The 27,991-nt window shown below is 34.0% G+C and overlaps 3 protein-coding genes across 4 annotated transcripts; 2 read left to right on the plus strand and 1 right to left on the minus strand.

Annotated features, from left to right (window-relative positions):
• Positions 1–816: 816 nt before the first annotated feature.
• LOC150025143 (uncharacterized) lies at positions 817–6,195 on the minus strand. Its single transcript, XM_090295637.1, has 9 exons — positions 5,474–6,195; positions 5,307–5,415; positions 4,920–5,228; positions 4,813–4,822; positions 3,059–3,271; positions 2,885–2,944; positions 2,085–2,183; positions 1,240–1,775; positions 817–891 (listed from the first exon to the last, which is right to left on the minus strand). The coding sequence occupies exons 1-9, from the start codon at positions 6,193–6,195 to the stop codon at positions 817–819; spliced, it is 2,133 nt and encodes a 710-aa protein (XP_090151763.1).
• A 7,495-nt stretch (positions 6,196–13,690) lies between these two features.
• On the plus strand, positions 13,691–15,280 carry LOC137822550 (pollen-specific protein C13). Its single transcript, XM_068627449.1, has 2 exons — positions 13,691–14,007; positions 14,745–15,280. The coding sequence occupies exons 1-2, from the start codon at positions 13,851–13,853 to the stop codon at positions 15,074–15,076; spliced, it is 489 nt and encodes a 162-aa protein (XP_068483550.1). The 5' UTR covers positions 13,691–13,850; the 3' UTR covers positions 15,077–15,280.
• Positions 15,281–23,861: 8,581 nt separating this feature from the next.
• LOC137820361 (2,3-bisphosphoglycerate-dependent phosphoglycerate mutase 1) lies at positions 23,862–27,987 on the plus strand. Of its 2 annotated transcripts, none has more exons than XM_068624411.2 (9): positions 23,862–24,199; positions 24,777–25,051; positions 25,213–25,436; positions 25,757–25,875; positions 25,978–26,134; positions 26,471–26,572; positions 26,649–26,768; positions 27,509–27,565; positions 27,656–27,987. In XM_068624411.2, exons 2-8 carry the CDS (start codon positions 24,781–24,783, stop codon positions 27,551–27,553), a joined length of 1,038 nt encoding a protein of 345 aa, XP_068480512.1. In that variant the 5' UTR covers positions 23,862–24,199; positions 24,777–24,780; the 3' UTR covers positions 27,554–27,565; positions 27,656–27,987. The 2 variants fall into 2 exon arrangements, with proteins under 2 accessions (XP_068480512.1, XP_068480513.1); XM_068624412.2 differs by lacking the exon at positions 23,862–24,199 and adding an exon at positions 24,214–24,281.
• Positions 27,988–27,991: the final 4 nt, after the last annotated feature.

The following is a 27,991-nucleotide window of genomic DNA, read 5'->3' on the forward strand; positions in this document are numbered from 1 at the left end:
GTAATTTTCGAGGATCAGAACTAGCAAGTTTCTCTTTAAAAGAGTAATACCCAAATAGAACCCATAAATATTATAATAATAAAATAAAGTAAGTGCGGAGAGAGAAAGTGAAAAGGGAAAATGGAGAAGGAAGAAGAGGGTTTGAAGAAGATGAAGAAGAGAGAGTGTGAGTTGCATTTCTGAAGTGGGTGGAACTCTCTTTATATAGGGAGAGGATCCAAGAATCCATTGCCTCTTCACAACTACTATCGTGGCACGTTCCATTGACTGGCCGCCGGAAACGGAGCAACCGCCGAAAGATTGGAGAAGATCGCGAAGATGAAGGACGTGAACCTTCCCTAGACGTGCGGCCACGATCCAGGATGTAGAGAGGGCAACGAGCGCGACAATCTCGGTAAGTTCCAGTCTCTACTGCACTTCCGAGATCTCCTCCAACGAAATCGGAAAACTAGGGTTTTCCACGCACAATCTGATTTCCGTTTCACACACTCTGTTTTTCGTTTTGATTTTGCTATATTAGGTTCTGTTTTGTAACAATCCCCCACATATTGCAAAAGATAAAACATAGAGATATTGAAAGAAAAGAATATTCTGGGTTCATCTAAGATGTAATGCATCAGATCTGGTATAGCAAGCTATATGAACCAGTCTTAGATTGATGAACGTAACACATAGTGTAGTTGGTATAGCAAGCTATATTTACCAAGACACTTAGTATGTGTTAGAAGTTTATCAATCACAATACACCCCCACATTACTTGTTGTTATTGATGTGTTGCGCTACTAGGCCATGCGCGTGCCCGCTATTCATGAGTGCTATAGAGATTTTGCCAAGATCTCATGTAAGTGGCCCCACTTGACACTCATATAGGTGATTTCATCAAGTGTATGCTGTAAATCATACACCACCCATAAGGGATATAAAAATCATTAAAACTTTGTAAATCGTTAAAACTCTTTTACCTCTGAATTTTAACCACAAAGTTTATCCTCTCGATAATGCAGTAACTAGCACTTTCACACACACCATAGGACTAGACAAAATTGATTTTAAATCAATATCAGTGCTAGCAGAACTAACAAGTGACTTGTTTTTACCCATATGAACCTTATTCATGGGATCTCCAATCACAAAGGTTGGGTTTCCATCACTTGTTTGTTTGCAAGTGGCTTAAGTCCCATTCCCCTCGATGTTTCTAAAATCATTTTTCTCCCTAGGGGTTTAGTCAAAGGATCTGCCAGATTCCGTTCTGACTTGACATAGTCAATAGAAATCGTTCCACTCTTTAACAACTGTTTCACCAAATTATGTCTCAATTGCATATGTCTATTCTTTCCATTGTAGCTTTTATTTTTAGCTATAGCTATTGCCGATTGGCAATCACAATGAATTGATACAGATGGGGTTGGTTTCATTCCTAAAGGAATGTTTGCTAAGAAGTTTTTCAACCACTCAGCTTCACTATCAGCCATTTCTAGAGCAACAAACTCAGATTCCATTGTTAATCTTGCAATAATAGTTTGCCTGGCTGATCTCCATGTAACTGCACCACCCCCAATTGTAAATACATAACCACTAGTGGATTTTGTCTCATCTGAATCAGAGATCCAGTTAGCAACACTGTACCCTTCTAGCACAACGGGAAATCCACTATATTCAATGGCATAATCCATTGTACCTCTCAAGTATTTCATGAGTCTCGCAAATGCATCCCAATGATCCTGACTAGGACATTGAGTGTATCTACTCAATCTACCTACTGCATAAGCAATATCTGGTCTAGAAAAGCTCATTAAATGCAATAAGCTCCCAATTATTTGGGCATACTGAGTTTGAGAAATAAATTCTCCTCTGTTCTTCTTTAATTTAGAGTTAGCATCATAAGGGGTACTCACTGACTTAAAGTCATAGTAACCAAACTTCTTTAGAAGTTTCTCAATGTATTTTTCTTGGGATAGTAATATACTATCTCCCTTCCTTATGATTTTAACAACTAGAATCACACTTGCTTCACCCATGTCTTTCATCAAAAACTTAGATCCAAGAAATAATTTTGTTTGAAAAACTATATCATTGCATGTACCAAAAATTAACATGTCATCTACAGACAAACATATAATGACATATTCACCATTTTCAGATATAGAATACACACATTTATCAGCATCATTGGTAGAAAAACCTTCACAAAGTAAAACATTATCAAGTTTTTCATGCCATTGTTTTGGTGCTTGTTTCAAACCATACAAAGATTTTAAGTTTGCATACTTTTTCCTTTTGACCTGGAACTACATATCCTTCAGGTTGAGTCATATAAATTTCCTCTTCTAATTCACCATTCAGAAAAGTTGTTTTAACATCCATTTGGTGAATTACTAACTTATGGATAGATGCTAAGGCTAGCAATACACGGATAGAGGAAATCCTAGTAACAGGTGCAAAAGTATCAAAGTAATCTATGTTATGTTTTTTAGTAAACCCTTTAGCTACTAATCTTGCCTTATATTTCTCTATGGATCTATCAGGATGATACTTCTTCTTAAAGATCCACTTACAACCAATGGGTTTTGCTCCTTTAGGAAGATCTACTAAGGTCCACGTATTATTTTTCTTAATTGAATCAAGCTCAGTTTTAATGGCCTTATCCCAATGTTTAGCATCAAGAGCACTAGTAGCTTCTACAAAACTTATTGGATCATTCTCAACTAGATAAGTATAAAAGTCATCTCCAAAAGATGTTTCCTTTCTCTGTCTTTTACTTCTCCTAGCATCCTCACTCAAGGTATCTAACACTATCTATAGGTTGTTCAGATGTACCACTACTCTTTAGAGGAAAGATGTGTTCAAAGAACTCAGCGTTTTTCGTCTCTACTATAGTGTTACATTCAATTATATCACTATTAAGAACTAGAAACCTATAGGCAACACTATGTTCTGCATATCCTAAGAACATACAATTAGATGTTTTAGAGCCTATTTTCCTTTTCTTAGGATCAGGTAACATCACTTTAGCTAAACACCCCCACACTCTTAGGTATTTCAGATTAGGTTAATAACCTTTCCACAACTCATAAGGTGTTTTACCAATTTTCCTATGTGGTATCCTATTTTGTAAAAAACACGCAGTAAGCAGAGATTCACCCCATAAATTATCAGGAGCATTAGAACTAATAAGCATGGCATTCATCATTTCTTTAAGAGTCCTATTTTTCCTTTTAGCTACTCCATTAGACTCAGGTGAATATGGTGGGGTTACTTCATGAATAATACCTTCTTTTACACAATAATCATTAAATAAAACATATTCACCACCTCTATCTGATCTAATTCTCTTAATTTTCTTATTCAGTTGATTTTCTACTTCCGCTTTATAAGTTAAAAACATGTTAAAAGCTTTATCCTTATGTTTAATTAAATACACTTTGGTGTATCTAGAAAAATCATCTATAAAGGTTACAAAATAATTTTTACCACCTCTAGACATGGTTTGTTTTAATTCAGCAAGGTCGGTATGAATTAAACCAAGAATTTCAGTTTGACGTTCTACAGAGTGACATGTTTTTTTTCCGTTATTTTAGATTCTACGCATACATCACATTTACTATTTTCTTTGTCATGCATGTTGATTAATCCTAGTCGTTGCAATTTTATAACATACGAAGAATTTGTTAGAATATATGGCTTTAAACTAGAGGGGGTGAATTGTTTAAAGAGAGTTTCACAACTTTTTCAGCCTTGAATGAAATTACTTCGAGAAAACCTTGATTAAGAAATCAGTTTTTCAAAACATAAAGCAAAGGCACAACACTAGTAAAAATCGGTTGTTTTACCGAAACAATCGGTTGTTTATACCAGTTAACAAATATCAAAACTGAATTTATAGAGTTAGGGATAGAGAGAATGCACACAGATGTTTATACTGGTTCACTCCAAATCCAGAGCTACATCCAGTCTTCTCAGAAACCCTGAGGAAATCCACTAAGCAATCACAACTTGATCACTTACACCACAACCAAGAAAGTGACCTTGAACACCTCAAGACACACACTCTTCTTGGTCAACACACCAACACTAAGATTGCTGATCTTGATCCCCTCAAGAACACACAACCAATCTCAGCAAACACAGAAACGAAACTTGTTCAGCAGAGTACAAGGATTACACTTGCTACAGAAGATAATCTGAAATCAATACAAGCAGAATCCTATTCCACACACTTTGATCAATCACAAACTCTTAGCAATCTCAACTCTTTGAAAAACTCTAATTCAAAAAAACTTGTAAAAGATTGTTACTCAAATCTGTTTTTCTGAATTTATTCAAAGATGTTGTTTGTTATCAAATCTTAACAAACTCTTAAATTGCATTTAAAGATTGGTCAAAGCATTTAATGACTGGAGCGTAAGCAGTTAAAACATTTAAAGCTCAGTCAAAGATAAAACAGTTTTTCTGTTATGGTCCCAAAACAAACAATCGGTTGTTTCCTCGAATCAATCTGTTGTTTTGGTTTTAACAACTCAACCATTTGAAAAACAATTTTCAATCTTTTCTCAAAACATCTAAGTATAAACAATCAGTTGTTTCGACAAAACAATCGGTTGTTTTAACTTAGTTTGAAAAACATTTGTCTTTCACAAAGATTGAGAATACCTATGCTTTAGATTTAATCAAGAGGTGGATTACAACACTCAAACTACCCCAGAACTAAACTAAAACAGCACAGCAACAGCAAGCACAGCCAAGGCTTCAACATCCTTCAAAGGGTTTGGATTCTTTAAAGATTGAACACCATTTGGTTCAACAGAATTCACATGTCCTAATCTAGCATGCCATATATCATACGAGTCAACAATATAAGCAGAAAATTTAGATTCATTCATAATTTCAGAAATGTTTAATACAAAAAGGCCTTGATTACAATATCCATTTCCCACAAAAACATTGTTTTTATAACAATCTTGTCAGATTCAAATGATACTTTAACCCCAACTTTGCTTAGCAATGCCACAGAGACCAAATTAACTCTAATTGATGGCACATGTAGCACATCATTCAAAGCCAGAGTTTTACCAGATGTGAGCTTCAGAAGAACTTTTCCTTTTTCTGGGACAGGAGTTGTCCTGGAGTCATCGAGATATACTTGTTCTTCTCCATCCCCCACACTTGTGTAGGAGGTAAACACATTTCTGTTTGCACAGATGTGTCTGATAGCCCCAGAGTCTACCACCTATTTGCTCACATTTGTCATAAGATTTACTTGTGAAACGACTGTCACAATTGTATCTTCCCCTTCGGCTAGATTTGCCTTAGGAGGATAGTCGTTTTTGGCCCTATGTCTGCACTTAGGGGCATGATGGCCTGGTTTTCCACAGACAAAGCAATTACCATTTTTCTTGAAAGTGGGGTTAGTTCCACTGGGACGAGAGAATTTGTTATTAGGTTTCTTTTTGTGATCAAATTTTTTTCTCGTACCTTTTTGGAACTGGTTTGTCTTCTATCACGTTTGCTTTGGCAGACAAAGCTTTGGCCTTTACAACAGCACACTCCTTCCTGTTTATGTCTTCGATGATGATGTGGGTGATCAAATCTGATAGAGACATCTGTTTCTGTCTGTGCTTCAGTTGTTGTTTGTAATCCGTCCAAGATTGCGGGAGCTTTTCGATCAAGAGTTCGGACACGAATTCATCCGGCAAGGTTATGCTTTCAGTTTTAATATCTTCAATCAGCTTGTGATATTCGTTTATTTGGATTTTGATGTCTTTGCCTTCGATCATCTCCCAGCAGTAGTAGTTTGCAATTACGAACCTTTGTTTGACGATGTCTTTGGCAGTATATTTGAGGATAAGAGAATCCCAAATATCTTTTGCATTCTTATAAGAAGCATAAACATCGAACAGATCGTTAGATAACACACTAAGTAAAGTGTGACGACATACCTTATTTGCATGGATCCAGTCGTCAACTTGTTTCGTAGGCGTGGTTGAGTCGAGTTTGGCAGTTGTAAGTGCAAGAGCAACTCCGTACATGTTTAATAGGGTGGACACGCGTTCTTGCCAACGTCGAAAGTTCTGACCGGTGAAGACTTCAATTTTGGAGACATCCGGAAATGGTTTCGCAAAAATGGTTTGTGTTGCGGAAACAACATTTGATGTTCCCTGAGCAACGTTGTTGTTGTCGTTCGTATTTTCAACCATAAGTCCTTACGATTGTAGTAAAATAGGCTTTAAAACGAACAAAATTGGTTTCCAGAGGCGTGAGTAATCACTGTCCGTAAGGACTTATCCGCAATGTATTACGCATGTCCCCCAGGATACAACGGGAACTTCCCGGTAATTTCCGAGGATCAGAACTAGCAAGTTTCTCTTTAAAAGAGTAATACCCAAATAGAACCCATAAATATTATAATAATAAAATAAAGTAAGTGCGGAGAGAGAAAGTGAAAAGGGAAAATGGAGAAGGAAGAAGAGGGTTTGAAGAAGATGAAGAAGAGAGAGTGTGAGTTGCATTTCTGAAGTGGGTGGAACTCTCTTTATATAGGGAGAGGATCCAAGAATCCATTTCCTCTTCACAACTACTATCGTGGCACGTTCCATTGACTGGCCGCCGGAAACGGAGCAACCGCCGAAAGATTGGAGAAGATCGCGAAGATGAAGGACGTGAACCTTCCCTAGACGTGCGGCCACGATCCAGGATGTAGAGAGGGCAACGAGCGCGACAATCTCGGTAAGTTCCAGTCTCTACTGCACTTCCGAGATCTCCTCCTACGGAATCGAAAAACTAGGGTTTTTCACGCACAATCTGATTTCCGTTTCACACACTCTGTTTTTCGTTTTGATTTTGCTATATTAGGTTCTGTTTTATAACAGGTCCTACTCAAATCTTGCAAGACTCGCCAATTAAGGATATATGTGCTTTCTGTAACTTTATGGTTTCACCAGTTTTTTTCTTTTTGCAGTATACTTTGCATTGGTCCGTATAGATGAGGTGAATTACTTTTAGGAGGAATTGTTACCATAATTATATGTTTCATGCATACATACATCAAAGTACATAAAAAAAATACACTTATGTAACATCTCAAAAAAATTATAAAGTAATATTTTCTGAATATAATATATTAAATTATGTTATTTCTAAATTATTTAGCCTCATCCTTCTCGACTGCCCCTTCATGCATCGCCTCCCCACATATTCAAAATTTTAATTAACTAAAATTTATAAAAAGAATATTTTTATTTTATATTTAATTATTTTTTAAAATTAGGGTATATTAATAAATATGAGAAATGCAACTAGTGGTCCCTCATTTGATCTTGGTGTGGAACCCACTGATTTATGGGGAAGGAAAACAGGTATCAGAGCGAGGTTGTGGAGCCATGGCATCCTCCAAGGTTACTGGCCCAAGGTCGGCCGTCTGACGATCAACCAAAGAAAGAGGTCCAAGTCAGCGGAAATTGGAGACAGGCGTGGGAGAATTGAAGCTCAATGTGACGGATGGAGAGGAATATCTTTAGGAGCTTGAATCCAACCAAGAAGGACTTGAGAGTGCCTTCGACGATTGCCTTGGAGGAGGTCAAGGCAGGGATGGCTCGTGTGGAGACATCACTCAAGGAAGAAGTAGAGGGGCTCAAAGCAACTAAGGAGAAGCTGAGAATCAAGGTTTCAATCCTTGCCTTGAGAGGGTAGTGGCCAACCGCGGCCAAGAGGAATGTGGCCACTGCATGCAGTTAAAGAGTTTTCACTTCCTGACTATTCTCAAAAAGCATCTTTCCACTTTCTGGGCAAGGCTCAATCTGATCAAGCAAGTCTCCGGCGGAGTTGGAACCTCACTGGCTCGCAACTAATAGAAAAAAAACGACTAGACTAGTAGTGGAGTGCTCCTTGTTGTTCGGATCTTGACCCGAATGACCGTACCGGGGAATTCTACCGTACTCCGTGCAGCTATTGTTGTTGATCCTGCAGAGCCTACCCAAAGGTTCAGGCCGGATTGTAGGAAGTGGGCGATACGTTTTTGTATTTCTATGAGAAGCAACATAGTAAGTTGGCACTTCACTCCCGACCAAAATAAAATGAACAGCACTCTTGCATGGGGGTAAAGCTGCAGGACGGAGATGACTTCTAGCTAATGGCTAATGGGACGTACTCCTTCCTTTTCGACTACTCCTCTTCTCCTTTGGTCAGGCAAGTTAGAGGCTCCCTTCCGTTGTTGCCAATTCTCGATCCCAGCCGCATCTCATATAGAGAATAGATTCCCTTGAACACTATTGTGCCTCAATCAATACTTGAAGGCCTTGCTTTGAATTGGACTTGGTCTACTAATCATCCATCCAGCTCGTATCTTCTTATATTTTTTTTTTAAAATTAAAAGTTACTCAGACCCATCACATCACTCACAGATTTTAGTAAATTGACCCTACAAATTCACTCTACTCACTTTAATCCAAACAACCTAACTTTTTTCACATTTTTTTTTGAATGGGATATGCTTTTGTAATAGCAATTGGATGCTTTCTCAACACGGATTTCAAGGCTGATTCACCATCAAGCGCGATAATAGCTGTTATTGACTCAAAAGCGGCTAGTCTTGCAGCGGTAACTGCTTGAGTTCCTACTCTCACTGCGGTTACGAAGACAGGGGTGAAAAAAGGGAGCACAAGAGCTTTGACTCATCCAACAAGGCTTACTGGAAAAGACTAGAAGAGTAAGGTCATCAGTCCCAAATCCACTCTCTTAATTCCTCACACATCTCCTTCCTAATTCAAACATACCATAAGTCCATCGAGAAAACATCACTAAGGTCAATAATCGCATTTGAAGTATTGTCAACTTTGAAACTCCAAATTTCGTCACAATTTTATTTTTAAGACATTTCAAATGATTAATGAAGATGGTTAATGGAGGAAGAAGTATAAAACATGTTTTTGTCTCGAATCATAAATGATACGAGAGTATATTGAAGTTACCACAATAATAATATTATTTTGAGTTGTTAGATCTTTTATAAAGAGAGCATGTGTTGATTCTCTTTTAGCGCATATGTGTTTGTGTTTGTCAATGTCTTTGTTTTAAATGTGGGAAAAATATTACACGCGTTAACCAAACGTGTTAGTGTTTGTCTCATTTGTATACGAGTCTTTAAGGGTGTGTTTGCTTTTGGGGGTGATGGAGGTTGAGGGTGAGAGTGAATGAGTGTCACCCTTGTTTGCTTCTATGAGAGAGGGAGGTTGAGGGTGAGAGTGAGTGGAAAGTTGAGGGTATTTAGGATCCTCTCATAATTGAAGAGAAAGGAGAGTGTAATGAGATGAAAAGACCATGGTATCCTTCATACAATAATATTAATAATAAAAATTATTATTATTAATAATTTTATGTTAACATAATATATTTTAAAGAATTATAAATAATATTAAAATTATCTAAATAAAATAACTTAAGTAACAAAATTAATTTAAATTAATAAAATGAAAAATAATAAAATTATACTTACATTTAAAATTATATTTAATTATTTCTTTGAATTTTATATATTTTTTCTTTTATTTATAAATGAAACTTTAAATTATTTTAATTAACTAAAATATGCACACACAAAATTAATAATTATTTATTCTTTTTTATATATAAGGGTAAATTTGTAATCTTACAATTTACACTATTTAAAATAATTTAAAATACTCTTATAACCATCACATCAATCACGTATCTCAATAAACTTTATTCACACAACCACTCTAACATATTCTAATCCAAACACATTAACTTTTTTCACACTTTCTTCTCACACTCTCACTCTTTCACACTCTCAACTTTCCACTCTCCAATCCAAACAAAGCCTAAATGATACGTTGTTCTTTGTTGGGGCCTATGTGTTATTGTGACAGTGATTGTTACCGTGTCTAATTGAGATGTGATAAAAGGTTAAAAATAAGGCATATGCTAGGTTGGTCATTTTACTTGCTACAAGAAAGACTCCTCAACCAACAAATTTGACTTAAATAATCAATTTATAAACAAGAAAAAATGTAGAAGTGACTCAAAGTTGAAAGGGTTCATCCTCAATATGGCAGTGATGAAGAAAGAAATTGAATTTAAGCAATTAAGAAACTCAACAAATCCTGAGAAGAATATGTTAAAAGTTTTGGGATCATTTTTCTGACAAAATAAGGTATATTGAATAATGAATGCGGTGAATAGAGTTTTTTTTCTTCTACATGCACCTTTATTATTAATACTTGCACCCCTGTATTAATACTAAAAACACTGAAATATCATTTTTTGTTGCACCACGCGGTCGCCACTTTATTTCTTGTTTTTTTTCATTGCACCTCCAACTCTAACTCCATTTTTCACCACACTTTTTGAGAGGAAGAAGAAATAGAAAAGAGAGTAAAACGTTGGGTTGCTTATTTTGGAAAGTTCTTTAAGAAATCCTTCTAAAAAATGCATCTTATATATTTTAGAAAGTTTTCTGAAAAAATTGTTCTATTAAACTTGTTTTACAATGCACCTCATATATTTTGGAAATCTTACTCTAAAAATCATCTTCCAAAAAACTCATTCCCGAGTACATCTTGTATGTTCTAGAAATATTGTTTTGAAAATCCTATTTAGAAATCTTGGAAATCCTGACTTAGAAATTATAGAAAACTTGTTTTTCGAAGATTTCAACAAATAAAAATGCTGGACAATACACTGTGCGAAAGAGAAAATGGGGGTAGACTTAGAAATTAATGTTGCTCACTGTCTTATTTTTCAAGCTAATGTTTCCAAAGTTTTTTTGGCCTTATGCTATTATGCATTTTGTACATTTGATTAACCGTTTGCCTTCTCCTGACATCCAAAATATTTTTCCATATGAACTGCTTCATAACTGCATACCTGATATTTCTGATATAAAAGTTTTCGGATGTCTTTGCTTTGCTTCTACTCTTGAACATAACAGATGCAGGCTTGATCCAAGAGCTCGAAAATGTATTTTTATGGGCTATAAACAAGGAACCAAAGGTTATGTGGTCTTGGATATTCGTACCAGGGAGATTTTGTATCCATAAATGTAGTGTTTTATGAAACATTCTTCTGCAATTTGGAAGAGAAAGATGATTGGATAACCACACAAGAAGATAATGAATGCATGGATCTTTTTTAGGATGTCCCAGTACAAGAAAAGATTGAGGAACATACTGAAACAAAAGAGCATGTTGAAACATAGGAGCCAAGACGGCCCACTAGAGTCAGAAGAACACCAACCTTTTTGCAATATTACCATCATCAAATCATGGCAATTCCAACTGATGTAAGTTTTGAAATATATAAAGAGGTATGATATCACCTTAGCTCAGTCTTAACTGACAAAGTTCTTTCTAGAAAACAATTGAAATATACCTCGTCTATTTCTTCCCAAAACGAGCCAAAATACTATGAAGAAGCAAAACTCTTTCCTGAGTGGATGAAGTCTATGAAGGAGGTAATAAGAGCTTTTGAGACCAACAAAACATGGGAAGACACATATCTACCTCCAAACAAAACTGTTATCGGCTGCAAGTAGGTGTACAAAATTAAACGAAGAGCAGATGGAGAGATCGAGAGATACAAAACGAGGCTTGTGGCGAAGGGGTATGCACAACGTAAAGGAATAAATTACATAAAGACGTATTCACCCGTGACAAGGCTCACCACAGTTAGAGTCATTCTTGTTGCTGCTATTTTTTATTGACACCTTGAGCAACTCGATGTAAACAATGCATTCCTGCATGGAGATTTAGAAGAAGAAGTCTACATAGAATTGCCACCCGGAATAAACATTGATAAGCCACAACAAGTTTGTCGCTTAACCAAATCACTGTATGGGTTAAAACATGCAAGTAAACAATGGTATGACAAACTTACTACCTTTCTCTACACCATTAATTTCACTCAATCAAAGGCTGATAACTCTTTTTTTGTTAGAAAAATAGGAACATCTTTTATAGCTCTTCTTGTATACGTAGATGATATTTTGATTGCTGGAAATGACATAAATGTTATTAACAAAGTTAAGAGTTCTTTGAATTTTGTTTTCAAAATAAAAGATCTTAGTCAACTGAAGTTTTTCTCAAACTTAGAAATTGCTAGAAAAAAAATGATATCCACATTTGTCAAAGAAAGTATGCTCTCAGAGATCTTGTCTGATGCAGGTATGTTGAGTGTCAAACCTGTTAGCACACCTATGATCAAGAAAAATGAGAATCTCTTTATTTAGAACACATCGGTACATGACAGAACTGCATATCGTAGAATTATTGGAAGACTACTATACTTAGTTAACACCAGACTGGACATAAGATTTCTTGTACAATACTTAGTCAATTTGTCGATGCACCTACGAAATTGCATCATCAAGCATTCCAAAGAATCCTCAGATATATTAAAAGGTCACTCACACAAGGTATGTTCTATTCCAAAAATAATGATATTCAAATCAAAGCCTTTTTCTGACTCAGATTGGGCTTCGTGTGTTTCAACATGCCGCTCAACCACAGGGTACTGCATCTTCCTTGGAGACTCACTAATTTCATTGAGGCATAAAACTGGCTCATAAGGTTGAGGTTTGCACCCACTTATATACAATGAAAGGCTCTACTAATCTCTAGTCGATGTGGGATCTCCAACACACCCCTCACACCGAGATTGCCAACTCGTGCGTGGACTATATATTATGGGTGGTCCGATAGCGGCCCGATAGCGGGTGGCCTAATAAGCCCAACAAATACTCGTTATGATAGGCTCGAAATGGCTCTGATACCATATTATGAAGTGGACTTTAAGCCTAACTCAACCCCATAAAACCGGCTCATAAGGTTGAGGTTTGCACCCAGTGGACTTTAAGCCTAACTCAACCCCATAAAACCAGCTCATAAGATTGAGGTTTGCACCCACTTATATACAATGAAAGGCTCTAATCTCTAGTCGATGTGGGATCTCCAACAATAATCTCTTTTTCCAAAGTTTCTATCCGCGTATGTTTTTTCATTTCATCTACATTTATATGTAGAAGTCTAATAAATAGGAAAATTTTGCAGCTAAAGGTTTCTTTTCGTTAATTTTTTTCGATAAAAACAAAATAATCTTATTAATATTTAAGAAAGAAGAGAGAAAGATAAAATCCTTAAAATATTAAAATAATTAAATTATAGAAAAGTTCTGAAATATAAATCATTAATAATATAATACCATGGTTAGAAGTTCGAATTTTATTACAGTACAAATTTAATATGTGAAAAGCAAAAATTCTTTCTATCATATCTTTCATTTAATTTTGATGTTGATATTTAGAAAGATTAGTTGGATTATGAAAATAATGCGACTTTTAACAGTACTAGAGAGGATCGAAGTTCCTGAATGCAAAATTTTCGGCGCGTGACGCGGGATTAACAGATGCACTTTCATTTGGATGGGCGAACAGCTTGTGTGTTAACTACCATACTCACATCACATGTCATCACCGACAGCGCCAGCTGCAAACATTATGGGACAATTCATTCACACCGCCTCACTTCCTCTCCTCTACGCTCCTTTCTCCTTACACCCTTCCCCGTAACTCCATCAGACCACTGAATCTTTTATCGTAATGACGTGGCACGGTTTAATTGCGTCACCACCTTTCACTATGGTGCCCTTTAGCGCAGGTGAATCTTTACCACGCGCTTTGCTTTTGTTTTCTTTATGCCCGTTTCTTCGACTTTACCACACTCACACCACCCCTTTTATTGAAATCCTCAACCCCAATTTACTTTGTGCTTACTCTCATTCCTAACCGAACCCTCTTCATATTCTTCATTTTCTTCTTCTTGTTCTATCCGTGACGAGCATTATGGCCGCGAGGGTAGTGTTGTTGTTGGCTATGTGTGTGCTTCCGGCAATGGTTGCGGCCATTCGCCCAGTCAATAGAGAATTTAGCGTGAAGGGTCGCGTCTACTGTGACCGTTGCCGTGCTGGTTTTGAGACCTCTGCAACCACCTACATTGCTGGTAACTCCTAACCCTTTTTCTCTCTTTCGTTTTTAATCGCTAGTATTTGTGTCATATGAACTAAAATCTCAGATCTGTTTCCTAAACTTAATCTGTGACGTTTCAATGAAATACTTTGCTTTTGCTTTCTTGCTTCAGTTTCGCCTTTCTACTACTCTTAAGACCGTTTAGTTTAGGAAAATACGGTAGATTCATTTCGAATTTCGCTGAGGTATCAGATCTGACTATGTAAGTGGTTGTAAACTTGCAAATGAGTTCTTTGCAGGATCTAGTAACGGAGGCCTGGAGTTTATTTTCGCGAACATCCTTGTTAGTTAGTAGTGTGCTATTATTGTCATGTTGAATTTTGCACACGATCTTGCTACTTGTTACGAGGCTACTTTCTTTGATTGCTTTGTTGTTAAATGTGGTGTGTATGGGTGGATCTATTAAAAAATTAAGTTTGCACCTTTGATTTTTGATAAAATTGATTTTGAACCAAAGGGTTTTATGTTTGGTGGCTGAAAAGCAAGTTACTATATGTTTTTATGTATAAAAAAAACTGAAGTCATCAACGATTATTTGACTTCAAAAATCAATTATAGATCTAGAATCAATACTCTATATGGACCACACAAGTGAGCATTTACTTAAAATTACGTATTTTGAGGTGGTGCCGATGATCCAATGTGAATCCAAACATGCACTTAGTAGTTGTTGGAAGATTGTAAGATGTTTTGTTTGGTCGATGTTGGCAGGTGCGGAGGTTATGGCGCAATGCAAGAGCAGGACGACCAACGAGGTTGTGTTCACACAGAATGCGATTACTGATTCAAGTGGAACATACACATTACACGTGAAGAAGGATCATAACGATGAGATCTGCAGTGTTAAGATTTTAAGCAGTCCTCACCCTGAATGCACGGTAGTGACCCCTGGCCGTGACGAAGCCCTTGTTATTCTCACCCGCTACAATGGCATTGCCTCCGACGATAGGTACGCCAATGCCATGGGTTTCATGTCTCGGGAGGTTGCTGCTGGCTGTGCTGAGGTCCTCAAGCAATACCAGGAGTTCGACAATGAGAACTAATTCATCAATTAATCTCAGTATATTATCACCATCCACTTTCGTTTTGGGTTTTCTAATGTCTATTTAATTCAATCTTGATGTGGAGTGTTATCTCTGACATTTTTCATATCATGTTATATATAATATATGTTGATGGACACTGCTTAATTATATTATTACATCTAAGACCTGTCTTGGACTTTGAGGATGTAGTCTATTGTTCCATATCGGTGTGTTGTTTTTCGAAAAAAAATGCTTTTCCTTAAGATTATACTAATAATAGGACTTGATTTTGAAATAAATCAACATTTTTTCAAACTTATGTGGGCTTTGATGGTTAATCGTTATGCCCTTTGGTGGCGGTTAAAGGTTCCTGCATTTTCTTCCTTACGTTTTGGCAAGCAATGGTGGTTTTATTGAAGTCAGCAATCACTTCGATAGCACATCTCAGTGTGGTTGAGGATTGAGTTGATTTCGAACGGCATCGTTTTAATTGGGTTTGGTTGGTCTAATTGTTTTCTTACATAAATTTTTTAGAATAAGATCAAAGTCCAATTCAATTTTTTTCTTTTCACGATCAAATCAAACTTAATAATGGCGTTGTTGTCAACAGTTATATATGACAAATCAGCATCTAAAACTTCCGTAGAAACAGTTATGGTTAAATTTACTGTTTCTGTACTAGAATTTGACATTGGATTGGGTTATAAAATTTACAAGTTGAAACATTAGGTCTTATATTTTAGAAAATCTTTGAATGTTTTTTTTTTCTTTTTCTCTAAGGTCTTATTATAATTATGCATTTTTAGTTTCATCCGCAAAGTTCAAATCTAGAACCATAATTAAGTCCAAGTTGTTTCAAATTCAAAACTATTTGTAAATATTAAATTATAAAAATTAATAAAAATAATTTAATTTTGACTACTTCTACGTATGATTTTAATATCACGAATAACTGAATATATGAAAGCTGAAAATATTTACTTTGCGTTTGTGTAAAACTAATTAATATTGTGTTTGTATTTGTATAAAACGAAAAATATTTACTATTTCTAATTTAATGGCCATTTTTTCTTCTATTTCTTGTATTTGATGCAGAAGTTAACGAATATTAAATACATGTTCTTAAATAATTTAATTATTTAAAATAAAACATCAATTTAATTGAAGTATAGTGAACAAATTCCCTTTCCATAAGAAAATATATATTTTTGTTCGCTTAACCTATACACCTGATACAGAAGATGAGAATTTTTTAACAAATTTTATTTATAATATAAGTGAAAGTCGATTAAATGTGACTATAAGAAGAATTTGAATATTATGTTAAAAAATTTAATTAAAAATATTCATTTCAAAGGAGTCTATAATTGTAATTTAACATTCATATAATTTACTTTAACAATTTTGTATGTATTTGTAATTATATTATTCTATTATTATAATTATTTTATTTTTATTTATTTTAATTATTTTTTAAAAATAATAAATACTTTTTAAAATATTTAGAATAAATTATTTGATATATATTATTCACCAACTGAATAAAAAGGAAATAAGCCCATGTTTAAAATCCACGTACGTATGACATGGGCATTCTATTTGAACCTTCTTTTTTTCTCTTTGCATTGTTTAAAAACTGTTTCTTCCTACACCTCAACGTCTTCTTCTCCCACCTTCATAAATTTTGATATTTTAAAAAATATTTCTACGTCTTCTCCCACCTTCATAAATTTTGATATTTTAAAAAATATTATCCAATTTTTTTTTCTAGTATGAAAACCAAATAAGCATATTCATATATATCCAATAAATTTTAACCCGCGCCTATTACTAAAATAATAAAAATGTTTTCTGTATTTTGTAAAAAAAAAGTAGAGTGAAGGTTAGAGTGTATTCTAGATTTGATATTCTGGAACAAATTTAAATTTTTAGAACACCTTTTTAAATTAGACCATGGTACGATTTAGTCCCTTAATTTGGAATTTTACTAATAAGATAAAATTTTATCTTTTAATTAATAAAATTAATAAAATTTTTAAAAATTATTAAAATAAATAATTCATGCAAATATGATACAATTTTATGTCATGAAATCGTGTTAAGATAACGTGATTTATTTATTAGAATATGTTTTAAAATTTTAATCATTTTGATAATTAAAAATAAAATTTTACGGAAATCAGTAAAAATCCCCCTAATTTAGCATTCCCAATATTCATCATAATAACAAATATAATGACAGATAATTAAATAGGCGTGAAACATGAAGGTAAAACTTCAAATTCTCAATTTGAACTATAACACGATCAGGAATAAAGTGATTGGAAATGTGAATATTAATATTTTATATACGAAAACACTCGTTAAGATAGACTCGAAATAACTTTGATATTACATTACAAAATGAATTTTAAGTCTAATCTATCCATAAAACCGGTTCATAAGATTGAGATTCGCACCCACTTATATAATAAAATATTATTATCTCTAGGAATCTCCAACAAATTTGTTTAAAAGTATGATATAAAAGAGTTTCTTAAAAATTATATATAAATTTTGTAGAAGATGGAGGTTGATTAAGTAGGCGCAGAATGCGAGGGCGATTGCAGGAAGGAAGGTAGTAGTTGTTGACTCACTGTTCATACATTCTTGTATTGCATGCAACACGTGATCGATCTGGTTTATATATACTTTATGCTACCTTTGAAAATTTCAATGTCAAAGCCCTTGATCTCACCGTTGAAAATTTAAACCAAACAGTGATACCAAAGGGTAGGTGGGAAGACTGCCTATGGCACAAACATAAATATATACAACATCAATACACGGTTTTGGTCATGTTTAATTTCACTTTGCTTTGCTACCTGTCCCCTGCTTTCCTTCTCTACTATACTTCTGTTCCGGTAAGAACAACCAACAAGTAATATTTTTGGTTTTTCTTTTAAAAGTGAAATAATTTTTATTATAAAATAGAATAGAGATGAAAAAAAAATGAAAAAAGATATGAGAAGAAATATTTCTTCTATTTTATTTTCCTCACTTAAATCAAAGCAAAGAGTACAAACAATACACTTATTCTTGTTGGGTTATGGACCTTGGGCCGACCTTTTCTCATTTAGGTAGGAGGTCGGATGTAAATGAATAAGGTAAAGAAAATAGTATAAGATGAAGATTTGGATTAATTAACATTAACCAGACAGTAAAGAGAGAATCATAACGCCAAACAGAGGGTTAAGACTTACTCTATATATATTAGGTAAAACCTCACATATAGACAAATCACAAATTAGGTTAAGAGCACTTGTTCTTAACTACCTTGAATGTTCTGGGTTTAGGTCTCCAATTAGCTTGTCTAGAACATTTTGGCGTCCACCGTGGGGCTAGGTAAAACTTTTCCTACCTCCACAATATATATTTAAAATTTTCCTTATTCTATATGTAAATTAAGTTGAGTATTTCGTTGAAATTTATGTTGATTGAAAATAAGTTTGTTGTTCAATATACTATATGGTGTACAAGTTTGAAGTTTGTAGGAGTAGGATCGGTCCAATACAAAAAATTCATGTTGATCATGGTATCAAGCTAGATGCTTGGTCCAAAGAAAATCCATGCTGATCATGGTGCCAAGCTAGATGCTTGGTCCAAATAAAATCCATGTTGATCATGGTGCCAAGCTAGATGCTTGGTCCAAATAAAATCCATGCTGATCATAGTGCCAAGCTAGATGCTTGGTCCAAATAAAATCTATGCTGATCATTTGGTCCAAATAAAATCCATGCTCATCATGGTGCCAAGCTAGATGCTTGGTCCAATAAAATCCATGTTGATCATGGTGCCAAGCTAGATGTTTGGTCCAAATAAAATCCATGTTGATCATGGTGTCAAGCTAGATGCTTGGTCCAAATAAAATCCATGCAAATCATGGTGCCAAGCTAGATGTTTGGTCCAAATAAAAATCCTTAATCAGGTGAAGAGCCTGATAAGGTACCAAAAAAAGAGCCTGATAAGTTCCCAAAAAATCCTTAATCAAGTGAGTCTGATAAGTTCCTAAAAAATCCTTAATCAGGTGAAGAGCCTGATAAGGTACCAAAAAATCCTTAATCAGGTGAGTCTGATAAGGTACCAAAAAATCCTTAATCAGGTGAGTCTGATAAGGTACCAAAAAATCCTTAATCAGGTGAGTACCAAAAAATCCTTAATCAGGTGAGCCTGATAAGGTCCTAAAAAATCCTTAATCAGGTGAAGAGTCTGATAAGGTCCTAAAAAATCCTTAATCAGGTGAAGAGTCTGATAAGGTACCAAAAAATCCTTAATCAGGTGAAGAGCCTGATAAGGTCGTAAAAAATCCTTAATCAGGTGAAGAGCCTGATGAGTTCCTAAAAAATCCTTAATCAGGTGAAGAGCCTGATAAGGTACCAAAAAATCCTTAATCGGGTGAGCCTGATAAGTTCCTAAAAAAATCCTTAATCAGGTGAAGAGCCTGATAAGGTAATCAGGTGAGCCTGATAAGGTAATCAGGTGAGCCTGATAAGGTAATCAGGTGAGCCTGATAAGGTAATCAGGTGAGCCTGATAAGGTAATCAGGTGAGCCTGATAAGGTAATCAGGTGAGCCTGATAAGGTCCTAAAAAATCCTTAATCAGGTGAAGAGTCTGATAAGGTCCTAAAAAATCCTTAATCAGGTGAAGAGTCTGATAAGGTACCAAAAAATCCTTAATCAGGTGAAGAGCCTGATAAGGTCCTAAAAAATCCTTAATCAGGTGAAGAGCCTGATGAGGTACCAAAAAATATATTTTTTTGCAGGTGAAGAAAATGGAGATTTATCAGATGAAAAAAAATGCCAACAACAATCGGTCCAGTTTAGGAAGGAGATGTCGGTTTAAATTATATTTTTGGCAGGTGAAGGAAATGGAGATCTATCAATATGAAGAAAATGCCGACCCACTCCAATTTGACGACACGTGGGCTCGGGAAGACGAAACAGTCAGATGATGGGACGCATGGCAGAATGCATTTAATGAGGGGTTGTGGAAAAGGTGCGAGCTCGGAAGCCGATATTGGAAAGGGATATGCAATAGCCTTCTTTAGAAGGATGGGGGGCATGTTGGGTTATGGTCTTGGGTCGACCCTTGGCGATTAAGGAAGGACGCCGATCTAATTATCGCGGGTGTAGCCCAACTTGATGATCAAGTACAACTTTAAGCTAGTAGTAGCCTTATTTGCCTGCGCATAAGGCTGGGGGCATGTTGGGTTATGGGCCTTGGGCCGACCTTTTCTCATTTAGGTAGGAGGCCGATGTAAATGAATAATGTAAAGAAAATAGTATAGGATGAAGATTTAGATTAATTAGCATTAACCAGACAGTAAAGAGAGAATCATAACGTCAGACAGAGGGTTAAGACTTACTTTATATATACTAGGTAAAACCTCACATATAGACAAATCACAAATTAGGTTAAGAACACTTGTTCTTGATTACCTTGAATGTTCTGGGTTTAGGTCTCCAATTGGCCTGTCTAGAACAATTCTAAGTCTAGTTAAATAGACATAATGTAAAATAAATAATAAATATAGCAACCAAAAGATATGAGAAGGAATATGTCTTCTATTTTATTTTCCTTACTTAAAGAGACATAATGTAAAATAAAGAGTCAATAAAGGCTAGAATAAGAAAAGACAAAATAAAGGCTAGACATATGTACAAAGAGAAACAACTAAGTGTTGGGAAAATCAGAACTAATTCTATCTTTTTGGTGTCGATACAAAATGAGCACTTACGGAAGCAATAAGCAAACAAAAGAAAATAGAACAAAATAGAATAATGACACCGAATTTTTTTAATGTGGAAAAACCTTCTCAACTTGAAAAAAAACCACAAGACCTAGTCTAAAAAATGTCTTCACTATGAAATTAGGATTACAATATTTGTTTCTCTCACTCTATGAGGATAACACTCAATCTCACCCAACAATGATAAAATAAAATGTCTTTCTAGCCTCGCAGTATAATTTCTAATCTCATACTATGGTAGATATTTATTATCTCATTTCTCTCTATGTTGGTATTCTCCCTTACTTGCATTTTTCTTCCTCACAAGTTCCCTTTATATAGAGAATGAGAGAAATACTTCTTCATAATGAGATAGTGGATAATTAATGCTTATCATATTTTCAAGATACCTTGAATATACTATCTTCAACTTTAAAGGTTGGACTTCACAGCCTTCAAGAGAGATAATTCCAAGATTTTGAAATGACCATCATTGAATATACTCAATGGATCAATTACCAATATTTATTGGTCATGGTCTTCCCATTTAATTAATGAGAGATTCCCAACAATTCTCCCTCTTCATGACTTAATTGAGAGGTATCAATAATATAACTTCCCTTCTATTTCGATGTAATATTTTCAATTTTTTTAAGTGGAATAATTTTACTATTTTTGTTAAAATTGAACTACTTTTAAAAAAAATTATAAATTAAAATTAACCGTAATAATTAAACACAACTTTAATTTGACAAAAAAAATAATTTAATTTAATGATAACACAATTTCTACCACCTTATCAAAATGAAATTACTTTAATGTTAGAGATAAATATTTGACAATTAATACAATTTTAATTAAAAATTTAATTAATTTTTTCTTCTAATTCTTTTTGTTTAAAGAAAAAATATTTTAAAGGGTTATTCATATTTTTCGCGAAGGGAATGCGTGTGCTCATAAGTTAGCTAAGTTAAAATTTATTCATAGAGAATTCTTTCATTGATATAATAAGTTTCCATCTGGTTTGTTCTTAGATTCTTTATTAATAGGTATAGTCTACCTATGTATCGTTTTTGTTAACATATGAGTTTTGGTCTATTCTCTCCATATTTTTGTATTTTTGTATTCTTTTTAATAATACTTTTTTCATGTGATGACAAATGATTGTTGTTACTTGAAGTATCAGTCTAACTGAGATGTCAAGTAGCATATGATGCCTAACATGAAAACTTTTTTATAAAAATAAAATAAAATAAAAGTTTATGAAAAACAAAATTAGACTCATTTCTTACATATTTTTTATGCTAATAGGTCTTGTGAAAAGCATTATTTCTATTAGTAATTAATAATTTGTCCTTAACTGAAATTTCTAATTAAGAATTTAATATAAACGAGAATTTACATATGTACCATTAACTTATGACATACGAGAAGTAACATATACATAGAAGATAAAATTTACACCTTTTTTTGTTACACTTAGGGACCACTTAACATAATTGGAACGTTAAAAAAGTTAAAATACGACAATTGCAATACTTCAAAGAAAAAAAAATAGCAATTCGATCAACTAAAATAAAAGTAGGTAAAAAAGCATAGAAAAATAAGAAGGTGTGCAATCCATTACATATGCTCAATTTAGTGTTGAGAAGAGAAACATGTTGAATAAATAGAAAAGATGAATACAAGTAAAAGAAAATAAAATAAAAGTTGAAGGTGTTTAGTTGAGAATAAAAATAAAATAAAATATTTAAAATAAATAATAAATAATTCAATAGATCCTATATTTTTAAAATTATTTTCATTCTTATACTCTCACACTATCTTATTTTTCCACCATTTCTTGACAAATTTATTTTGTTAAATGTTATTTTACTCTTCAAAAATAAAATTTATTATCACTTAATTTCTGAAAGTAATAAAATTAAAAAAAAGTCCTTAAAGAGTAATTTATCTACCACTTTAATCTTGTTTAAAAACTCCGTACATGACATGTTTATTCTCATTTTTTTCCCTTAACCTAATTAGCAATGCCATTTTAGTTTTGAGTTTAACCATTTACCTTTATTTTAATATTTAAACTTAATCATCATAATTGCTATTTTGGTGCTTAAATTGAACAAGTTATTTATATTTTAGTCTTTGAAAGTAGTTGAAAAAAAGAAATAGTAAATTTAAATATTAAAATCACATTAAATTATTAAACTCAGAAAAATACAATAAATAATTAAGTTTACGATTAAAACTATATTTTTTATTAAAAAAAGGCGAGAGTCGCCATTGTGCTGGAATCCACACACGTGGTGGTGGTTGGGTGAGTTTTTTTTTTATTAGTACTGTTAATTAACAATTAATATATTACTAACGATAACAAGTGGGACATTTTTGTAACGTAGAACATGATGGCTCGATCATAATGCACACTTTAATTATAGTGTAAGAACAATCAAATGTATTTTCCAAGTAATTTGGATTTGTTGAACATTTTAATAGTGTTTCTTTACAATAATAAACTCGTTATTTTTTTTTCTTAAAAGTTTTTCTCTGAGTGTATTGGTCCAACTTTTTGTGAAAGAAAAAAAAAAAACAGGTCATAGACAATGATACCATACTCACTAATACTAAAACCGCACATATTGAGGTAAAAGTATTTCAATTTAATCAGTGATAATTTTTAAATACACAATTACATTAAACACTAAAAAAAATACATGTGATCTTTAAAAAAAATACTCACTAATATTAGACTCCCACCTCACTTTATTATTATTTATAAAAAAATCCAAACTCACACTTAAGAGAGAGACTTTTTATTCTAAAATTCTTTTTTTTTAAAAGTTTAATAGAATTGATAATAAATATTAAGATTCAAAAGGAGTGTCAATTAAACAAATAAGATTTCTTTATCAATAAAGTCTTCATAGCAAAAAAAAGTGAATATGAGTGTCTCTTGATTACCAATGAAACAGAGTATTTTAAAATTCTTTTTGAATATCATCTAACTTATTATTTCTAATAATCTTTGGGAAAATGGAAGGAGAGAGAAAAACATGAATAAGCACAAAAAACATAGTTTAGTTTGCAGGTAAGTAGCAGTCTTTTTTGTCCAACAAGCTATGCCAGATTTTGGACTCAAGCAAACCTACCACCATTTTCTTCTGTTTCTGTTCATAGTCAATTGTTGCCAGTTGAGACTTGTGACAATTACAACTACCTTTCCCTCTCCAAAATCCACGTCTCTTTCTTGGATTCAACACATTACCATCGCTTCTCTAATTCCGTCTTCTTCTTCTTCATTACATTCTCTCCTACTACTCAACTCCTTCTTCCTCTCCATCCACCTCGTTTTCCTCACTACGCCTATATAAACCAGGTATATCAATGCTATGATATTCTCTTTCACATTTTCATTACCTTTTTCCTCTCGCTCTTTTCTTTGCTTACTTGCGTCCCTGGTACGCTCATACCATTTTTTTTTTCTTGATTTTCGATTCAATACTTGATGCCAATAAACAACATTTAGTTTTTTTTTTCCCATTTTGCTGTTTACGTATGAAACTTCTATGCGGGGTTTCTCTTGTTTAAAAGGATCGGTCATTCTAAAATTAGGATTCATTTCTTGTCGAAAATATTCACTCGTAGCATACCATATCTCAATGGATTGCCTTGCCATATTCCTTTTCTAGATCTGCTATCTCTTTATAAGGAACCATTTTTTAAATTTCCTTATGATGATTTAGATTGTGATGTAAGGTAGGTTTTTTTTTCCTTTCTGGCATTGAACATTCCTCCAAGCAAGTATGTGTTTGCCGTTTCCTTGATTTAAATATGGGAGGGTACACCATAAAACTAAATAAACCTACATATTAGCTGCATCTCTTGCCCTCTAATCCTGAATTTTCAGCTCTAAAGTGGTTGTCTTACTCTGGTGTTTTGTTTTCGATTTTCAGATAAATGGCTGCTGAAGTATATTACCAGGCTATTGGCACTTTGCAGTCCCATTCTCATCTGAATAATTTTAATCATCACCAGAAGCATCAAAACACCATAGTAAGATTGGTGGCTAGGGATTTTATCAGTGGTAATGGCTTGTCAAGGAGAAGTACTAACCGCTCTGGCCAGAGGAATTGTACTGTAATTCGATCTCTAGCTTCGCCAACATCAGTGGTTGATCCGGTGTTGTCCCCTTCAAGAAGCAACGCGGGTGACAGTAACAAGAAATCAAGTAAGATAAACACTCCTGTTAATTATATTTATTGCTGGACGGCTTTCTTTTCATTGCTTCTTGAAGTTGAACTCACCAAGTTTGAGGTGGTTGCAACATTTAAGAAATTTAAGTTTTTAGTCGGATGTTGTCTAATTGCTGTTCAATATGTTGGACTTCAGATGAAGCAGCTTTAATCCTTATTCGGCATGGTGAGTCATTATGGAATGAAAAGAACTTATTCACAGGGTGTGTTGATGTTCCTCTAAGCAAGAAGGGTATAGATGAAGCAATTGAAGCTGGAAAAAGAATTAGCAGCATTCCTGTTGATGTCATATTTACATCGGCTTTGATTCGTGCACAAATGACAGCCATGCTTGCCATGACCCAGCACCGTCGTGGGAAGGTAACACGAATGAATGTGTAACTATTTTTTCTTTTCAAAGCTTAGGGCATATTAGTTAGTGTTCCTTTTCAAGTGTAAGCATACCATATCCAAATCACTAGTGCTTAGCTGAAAATACTGGAGTTTGATCTATCTAGATTGACACCACAAACCAGAAAAATGGTTAATAGAAAAATTGACAGGTATTGCTATGTTTGGTGCTAATTATGTACATACATTGCACTAAACTCTACTCTAGTCATTTGAAGAAATGTTTTTACCTGATGCAGTATAGTATTTAAATGTTATTCTCTATATATTAACCATCAACTTCCCAGTAGGTCCCTATCATTTTGCACAATGAGAGTGAACGAGCAAGGTCATGGAGTCAAGTTTTTAGTGAAGATACAAAAAAACAGTCCATTCCAGTCATAGCAGCTTGGCAACTAAACGAAAGAATGTAGTAATCTTGTTCCAGTTTCCTCTGTTTGAAATTTATGCTTTACAATGTCACAAATAACATTAACATACTATTGGGATATGATAATTGTTATCCTTTCAGGTATGGGGAACTGCAAGGTCTCAATAAGAAAGAAACAGCCAACAGATATGGGAAAGAGCAAGTCCATGAGTGGCGCCGAAGTTATGACATACCTCCTCCAAATGGTGAAAGCTTGGAAATGTGTGCTCAAAGATCAGTTGCCTATTTCAGAGACCAAGTAAGTGGAAATATAGTTTCTGTATAATTTTTTTGAAAAGAATCTGATTTGTAAATTACACCCCCTCCTCTCCTCATTTTTCTATGTTAAATTTGATGTTTCATTTTTCCTGACAAACATGGTGAATGTTTAAACTAGATGTTCCTCTCAACTCAGTAGCTTGGCTTTAGACCACTTTCATATTTGTTATATGTTTGATGTTTTATGGGACTAGCCTATGCTAGTGCGGAAGTATTTATGTAGTTTGATTTATGTTGTATGACCAAATTTCTGGTATGCTTGAAGTCAGCATACGACATTTATTAGGAACTGATTCCATTGACATCAATTCTGCAGATTGAACCACAACTTTTATCTGGAAAGAATGTTATGATTTCAGCCCATGGGAATTCATTGAGATCCATTATCATGTACCTTGATAAATTAACTTCCCAAGAGGTAGCTGGTATTCAGAATTATTGTGGCTCTTAAGTTTGCATATGATCGTACATACTCATTTTTTTTCTTTCACCAGGTCATTAGTTTGGAACTGTCAACTGGAATTCCCATGCTTTACATTTTCAAAGAGGGAAGATTCATTAGGAGGGGGAGTCCCATAGGGCCTTCTGAAGCTGGAGTTTATTCCTATTCAAGGGTATGCTTTTGTATCCTACTTTTAGGATGTATCTTATATCAGCTTTTATATCCTCCTTTTAAGATGTACTTTTTCTTTTTTTAATCAAATGTAAAAACTTTTAAGGGTGGATATTGTTTTCTGGAAGGCTGCAATGGCACTTGCAGTAATCTATAAATAGAACATCAAAATGGTTTTGCTTGTGAAATTATTCGTTATGTGTATGCTATGTTAGTACTTATGACTGTTAGTGATATGTGTTCTTGTTGTTGAACTATGAAAGCTTCACTGTTACTCCCCTCTTGGAGAAACTGTAAGCTTCAAGTTTGTACCAATTCCATTGATTAATGAAAAAGCCAAATTCTAAACCTGATTTAAAACTGTTGGTTCTTGACTTCCTGATTTCTTTATTAAAATTTTTCCTTTGGTTTCAACTAGTCTGGTTGATTTGCATGGGCGACACGTAATAGTAGCTGAAAAGAAGCAGTAATAGTTCTGATAACAAATTCAATTGTATATTAATTTTAGGTTGCTCTTGATGCCAGAAAAAGTGGCATTCGTTCATCAAATTTTTTACTTGTACTGAGCATGAAAATTAATGTATACAGACGGAGTTGGAACTTTCTGGCCGCTCTGATCTATTATTAGTCATTCATCATCTGCTACTTGGATTGATGCTTGTTATGATGTTAAAATTCCGCTCCCTTAAATCTTCTTTTTAACTAATTTGTCAAGGCACTGACAACTTTACTTGTTCACAGCGTTTGGCTCTTTACAAGCAGAAATTGGATAACATGTTCCAATGATATATTGTTTAGGTAAGCACTCATTGATTCTTTTTTCATCTTCTACTTATGATACTATTTTAATCTTAATATGCTACATTCCGTTATTTCTCACTGTTTCAGGAAATACATTCACAGTTAATCAGAAATGTCACAGTTGAATAAAAAAGGGGGAGATGTTTTCACTGAAAACTTTTCAGTGGCACTGTTAGGTTAACAATATTTGCACTAGTCCTAAAGCTAGGCTGTGTTCAATATGTTAGTACAGTTGTGAATCAATATATGTAGAGATTGAACTCCCATTTTTATGTATATTTATTTCAAAAGGTGAGCGAGTGACTGTTTTCATGAGACTATTAATGATGCATCTTATAACACTTGCAGTTCAGGTCCTTTATTTAATTGTAAATCAGTTCTATTGTGAATTTTGCTGGAAATTCTGAATGTTTTGTTAACTTC

The sequence above is a fragment of the Phaseolus vulgaris genome, chromosome 9 (genome assembly GCF_051622355.1).
Source record: "Phaseolus vulgaris cultivar YP4 chromosome 9, ASM5162235v1, whole genome shotgun sequence".
Taxonomy (NCBI): Eukaryota; Viridiplantae; Streptophyta; class Magnoliopsida; order Fabales; family Fabaceae; genus Phaseolus; species Phaseolus vulgaris.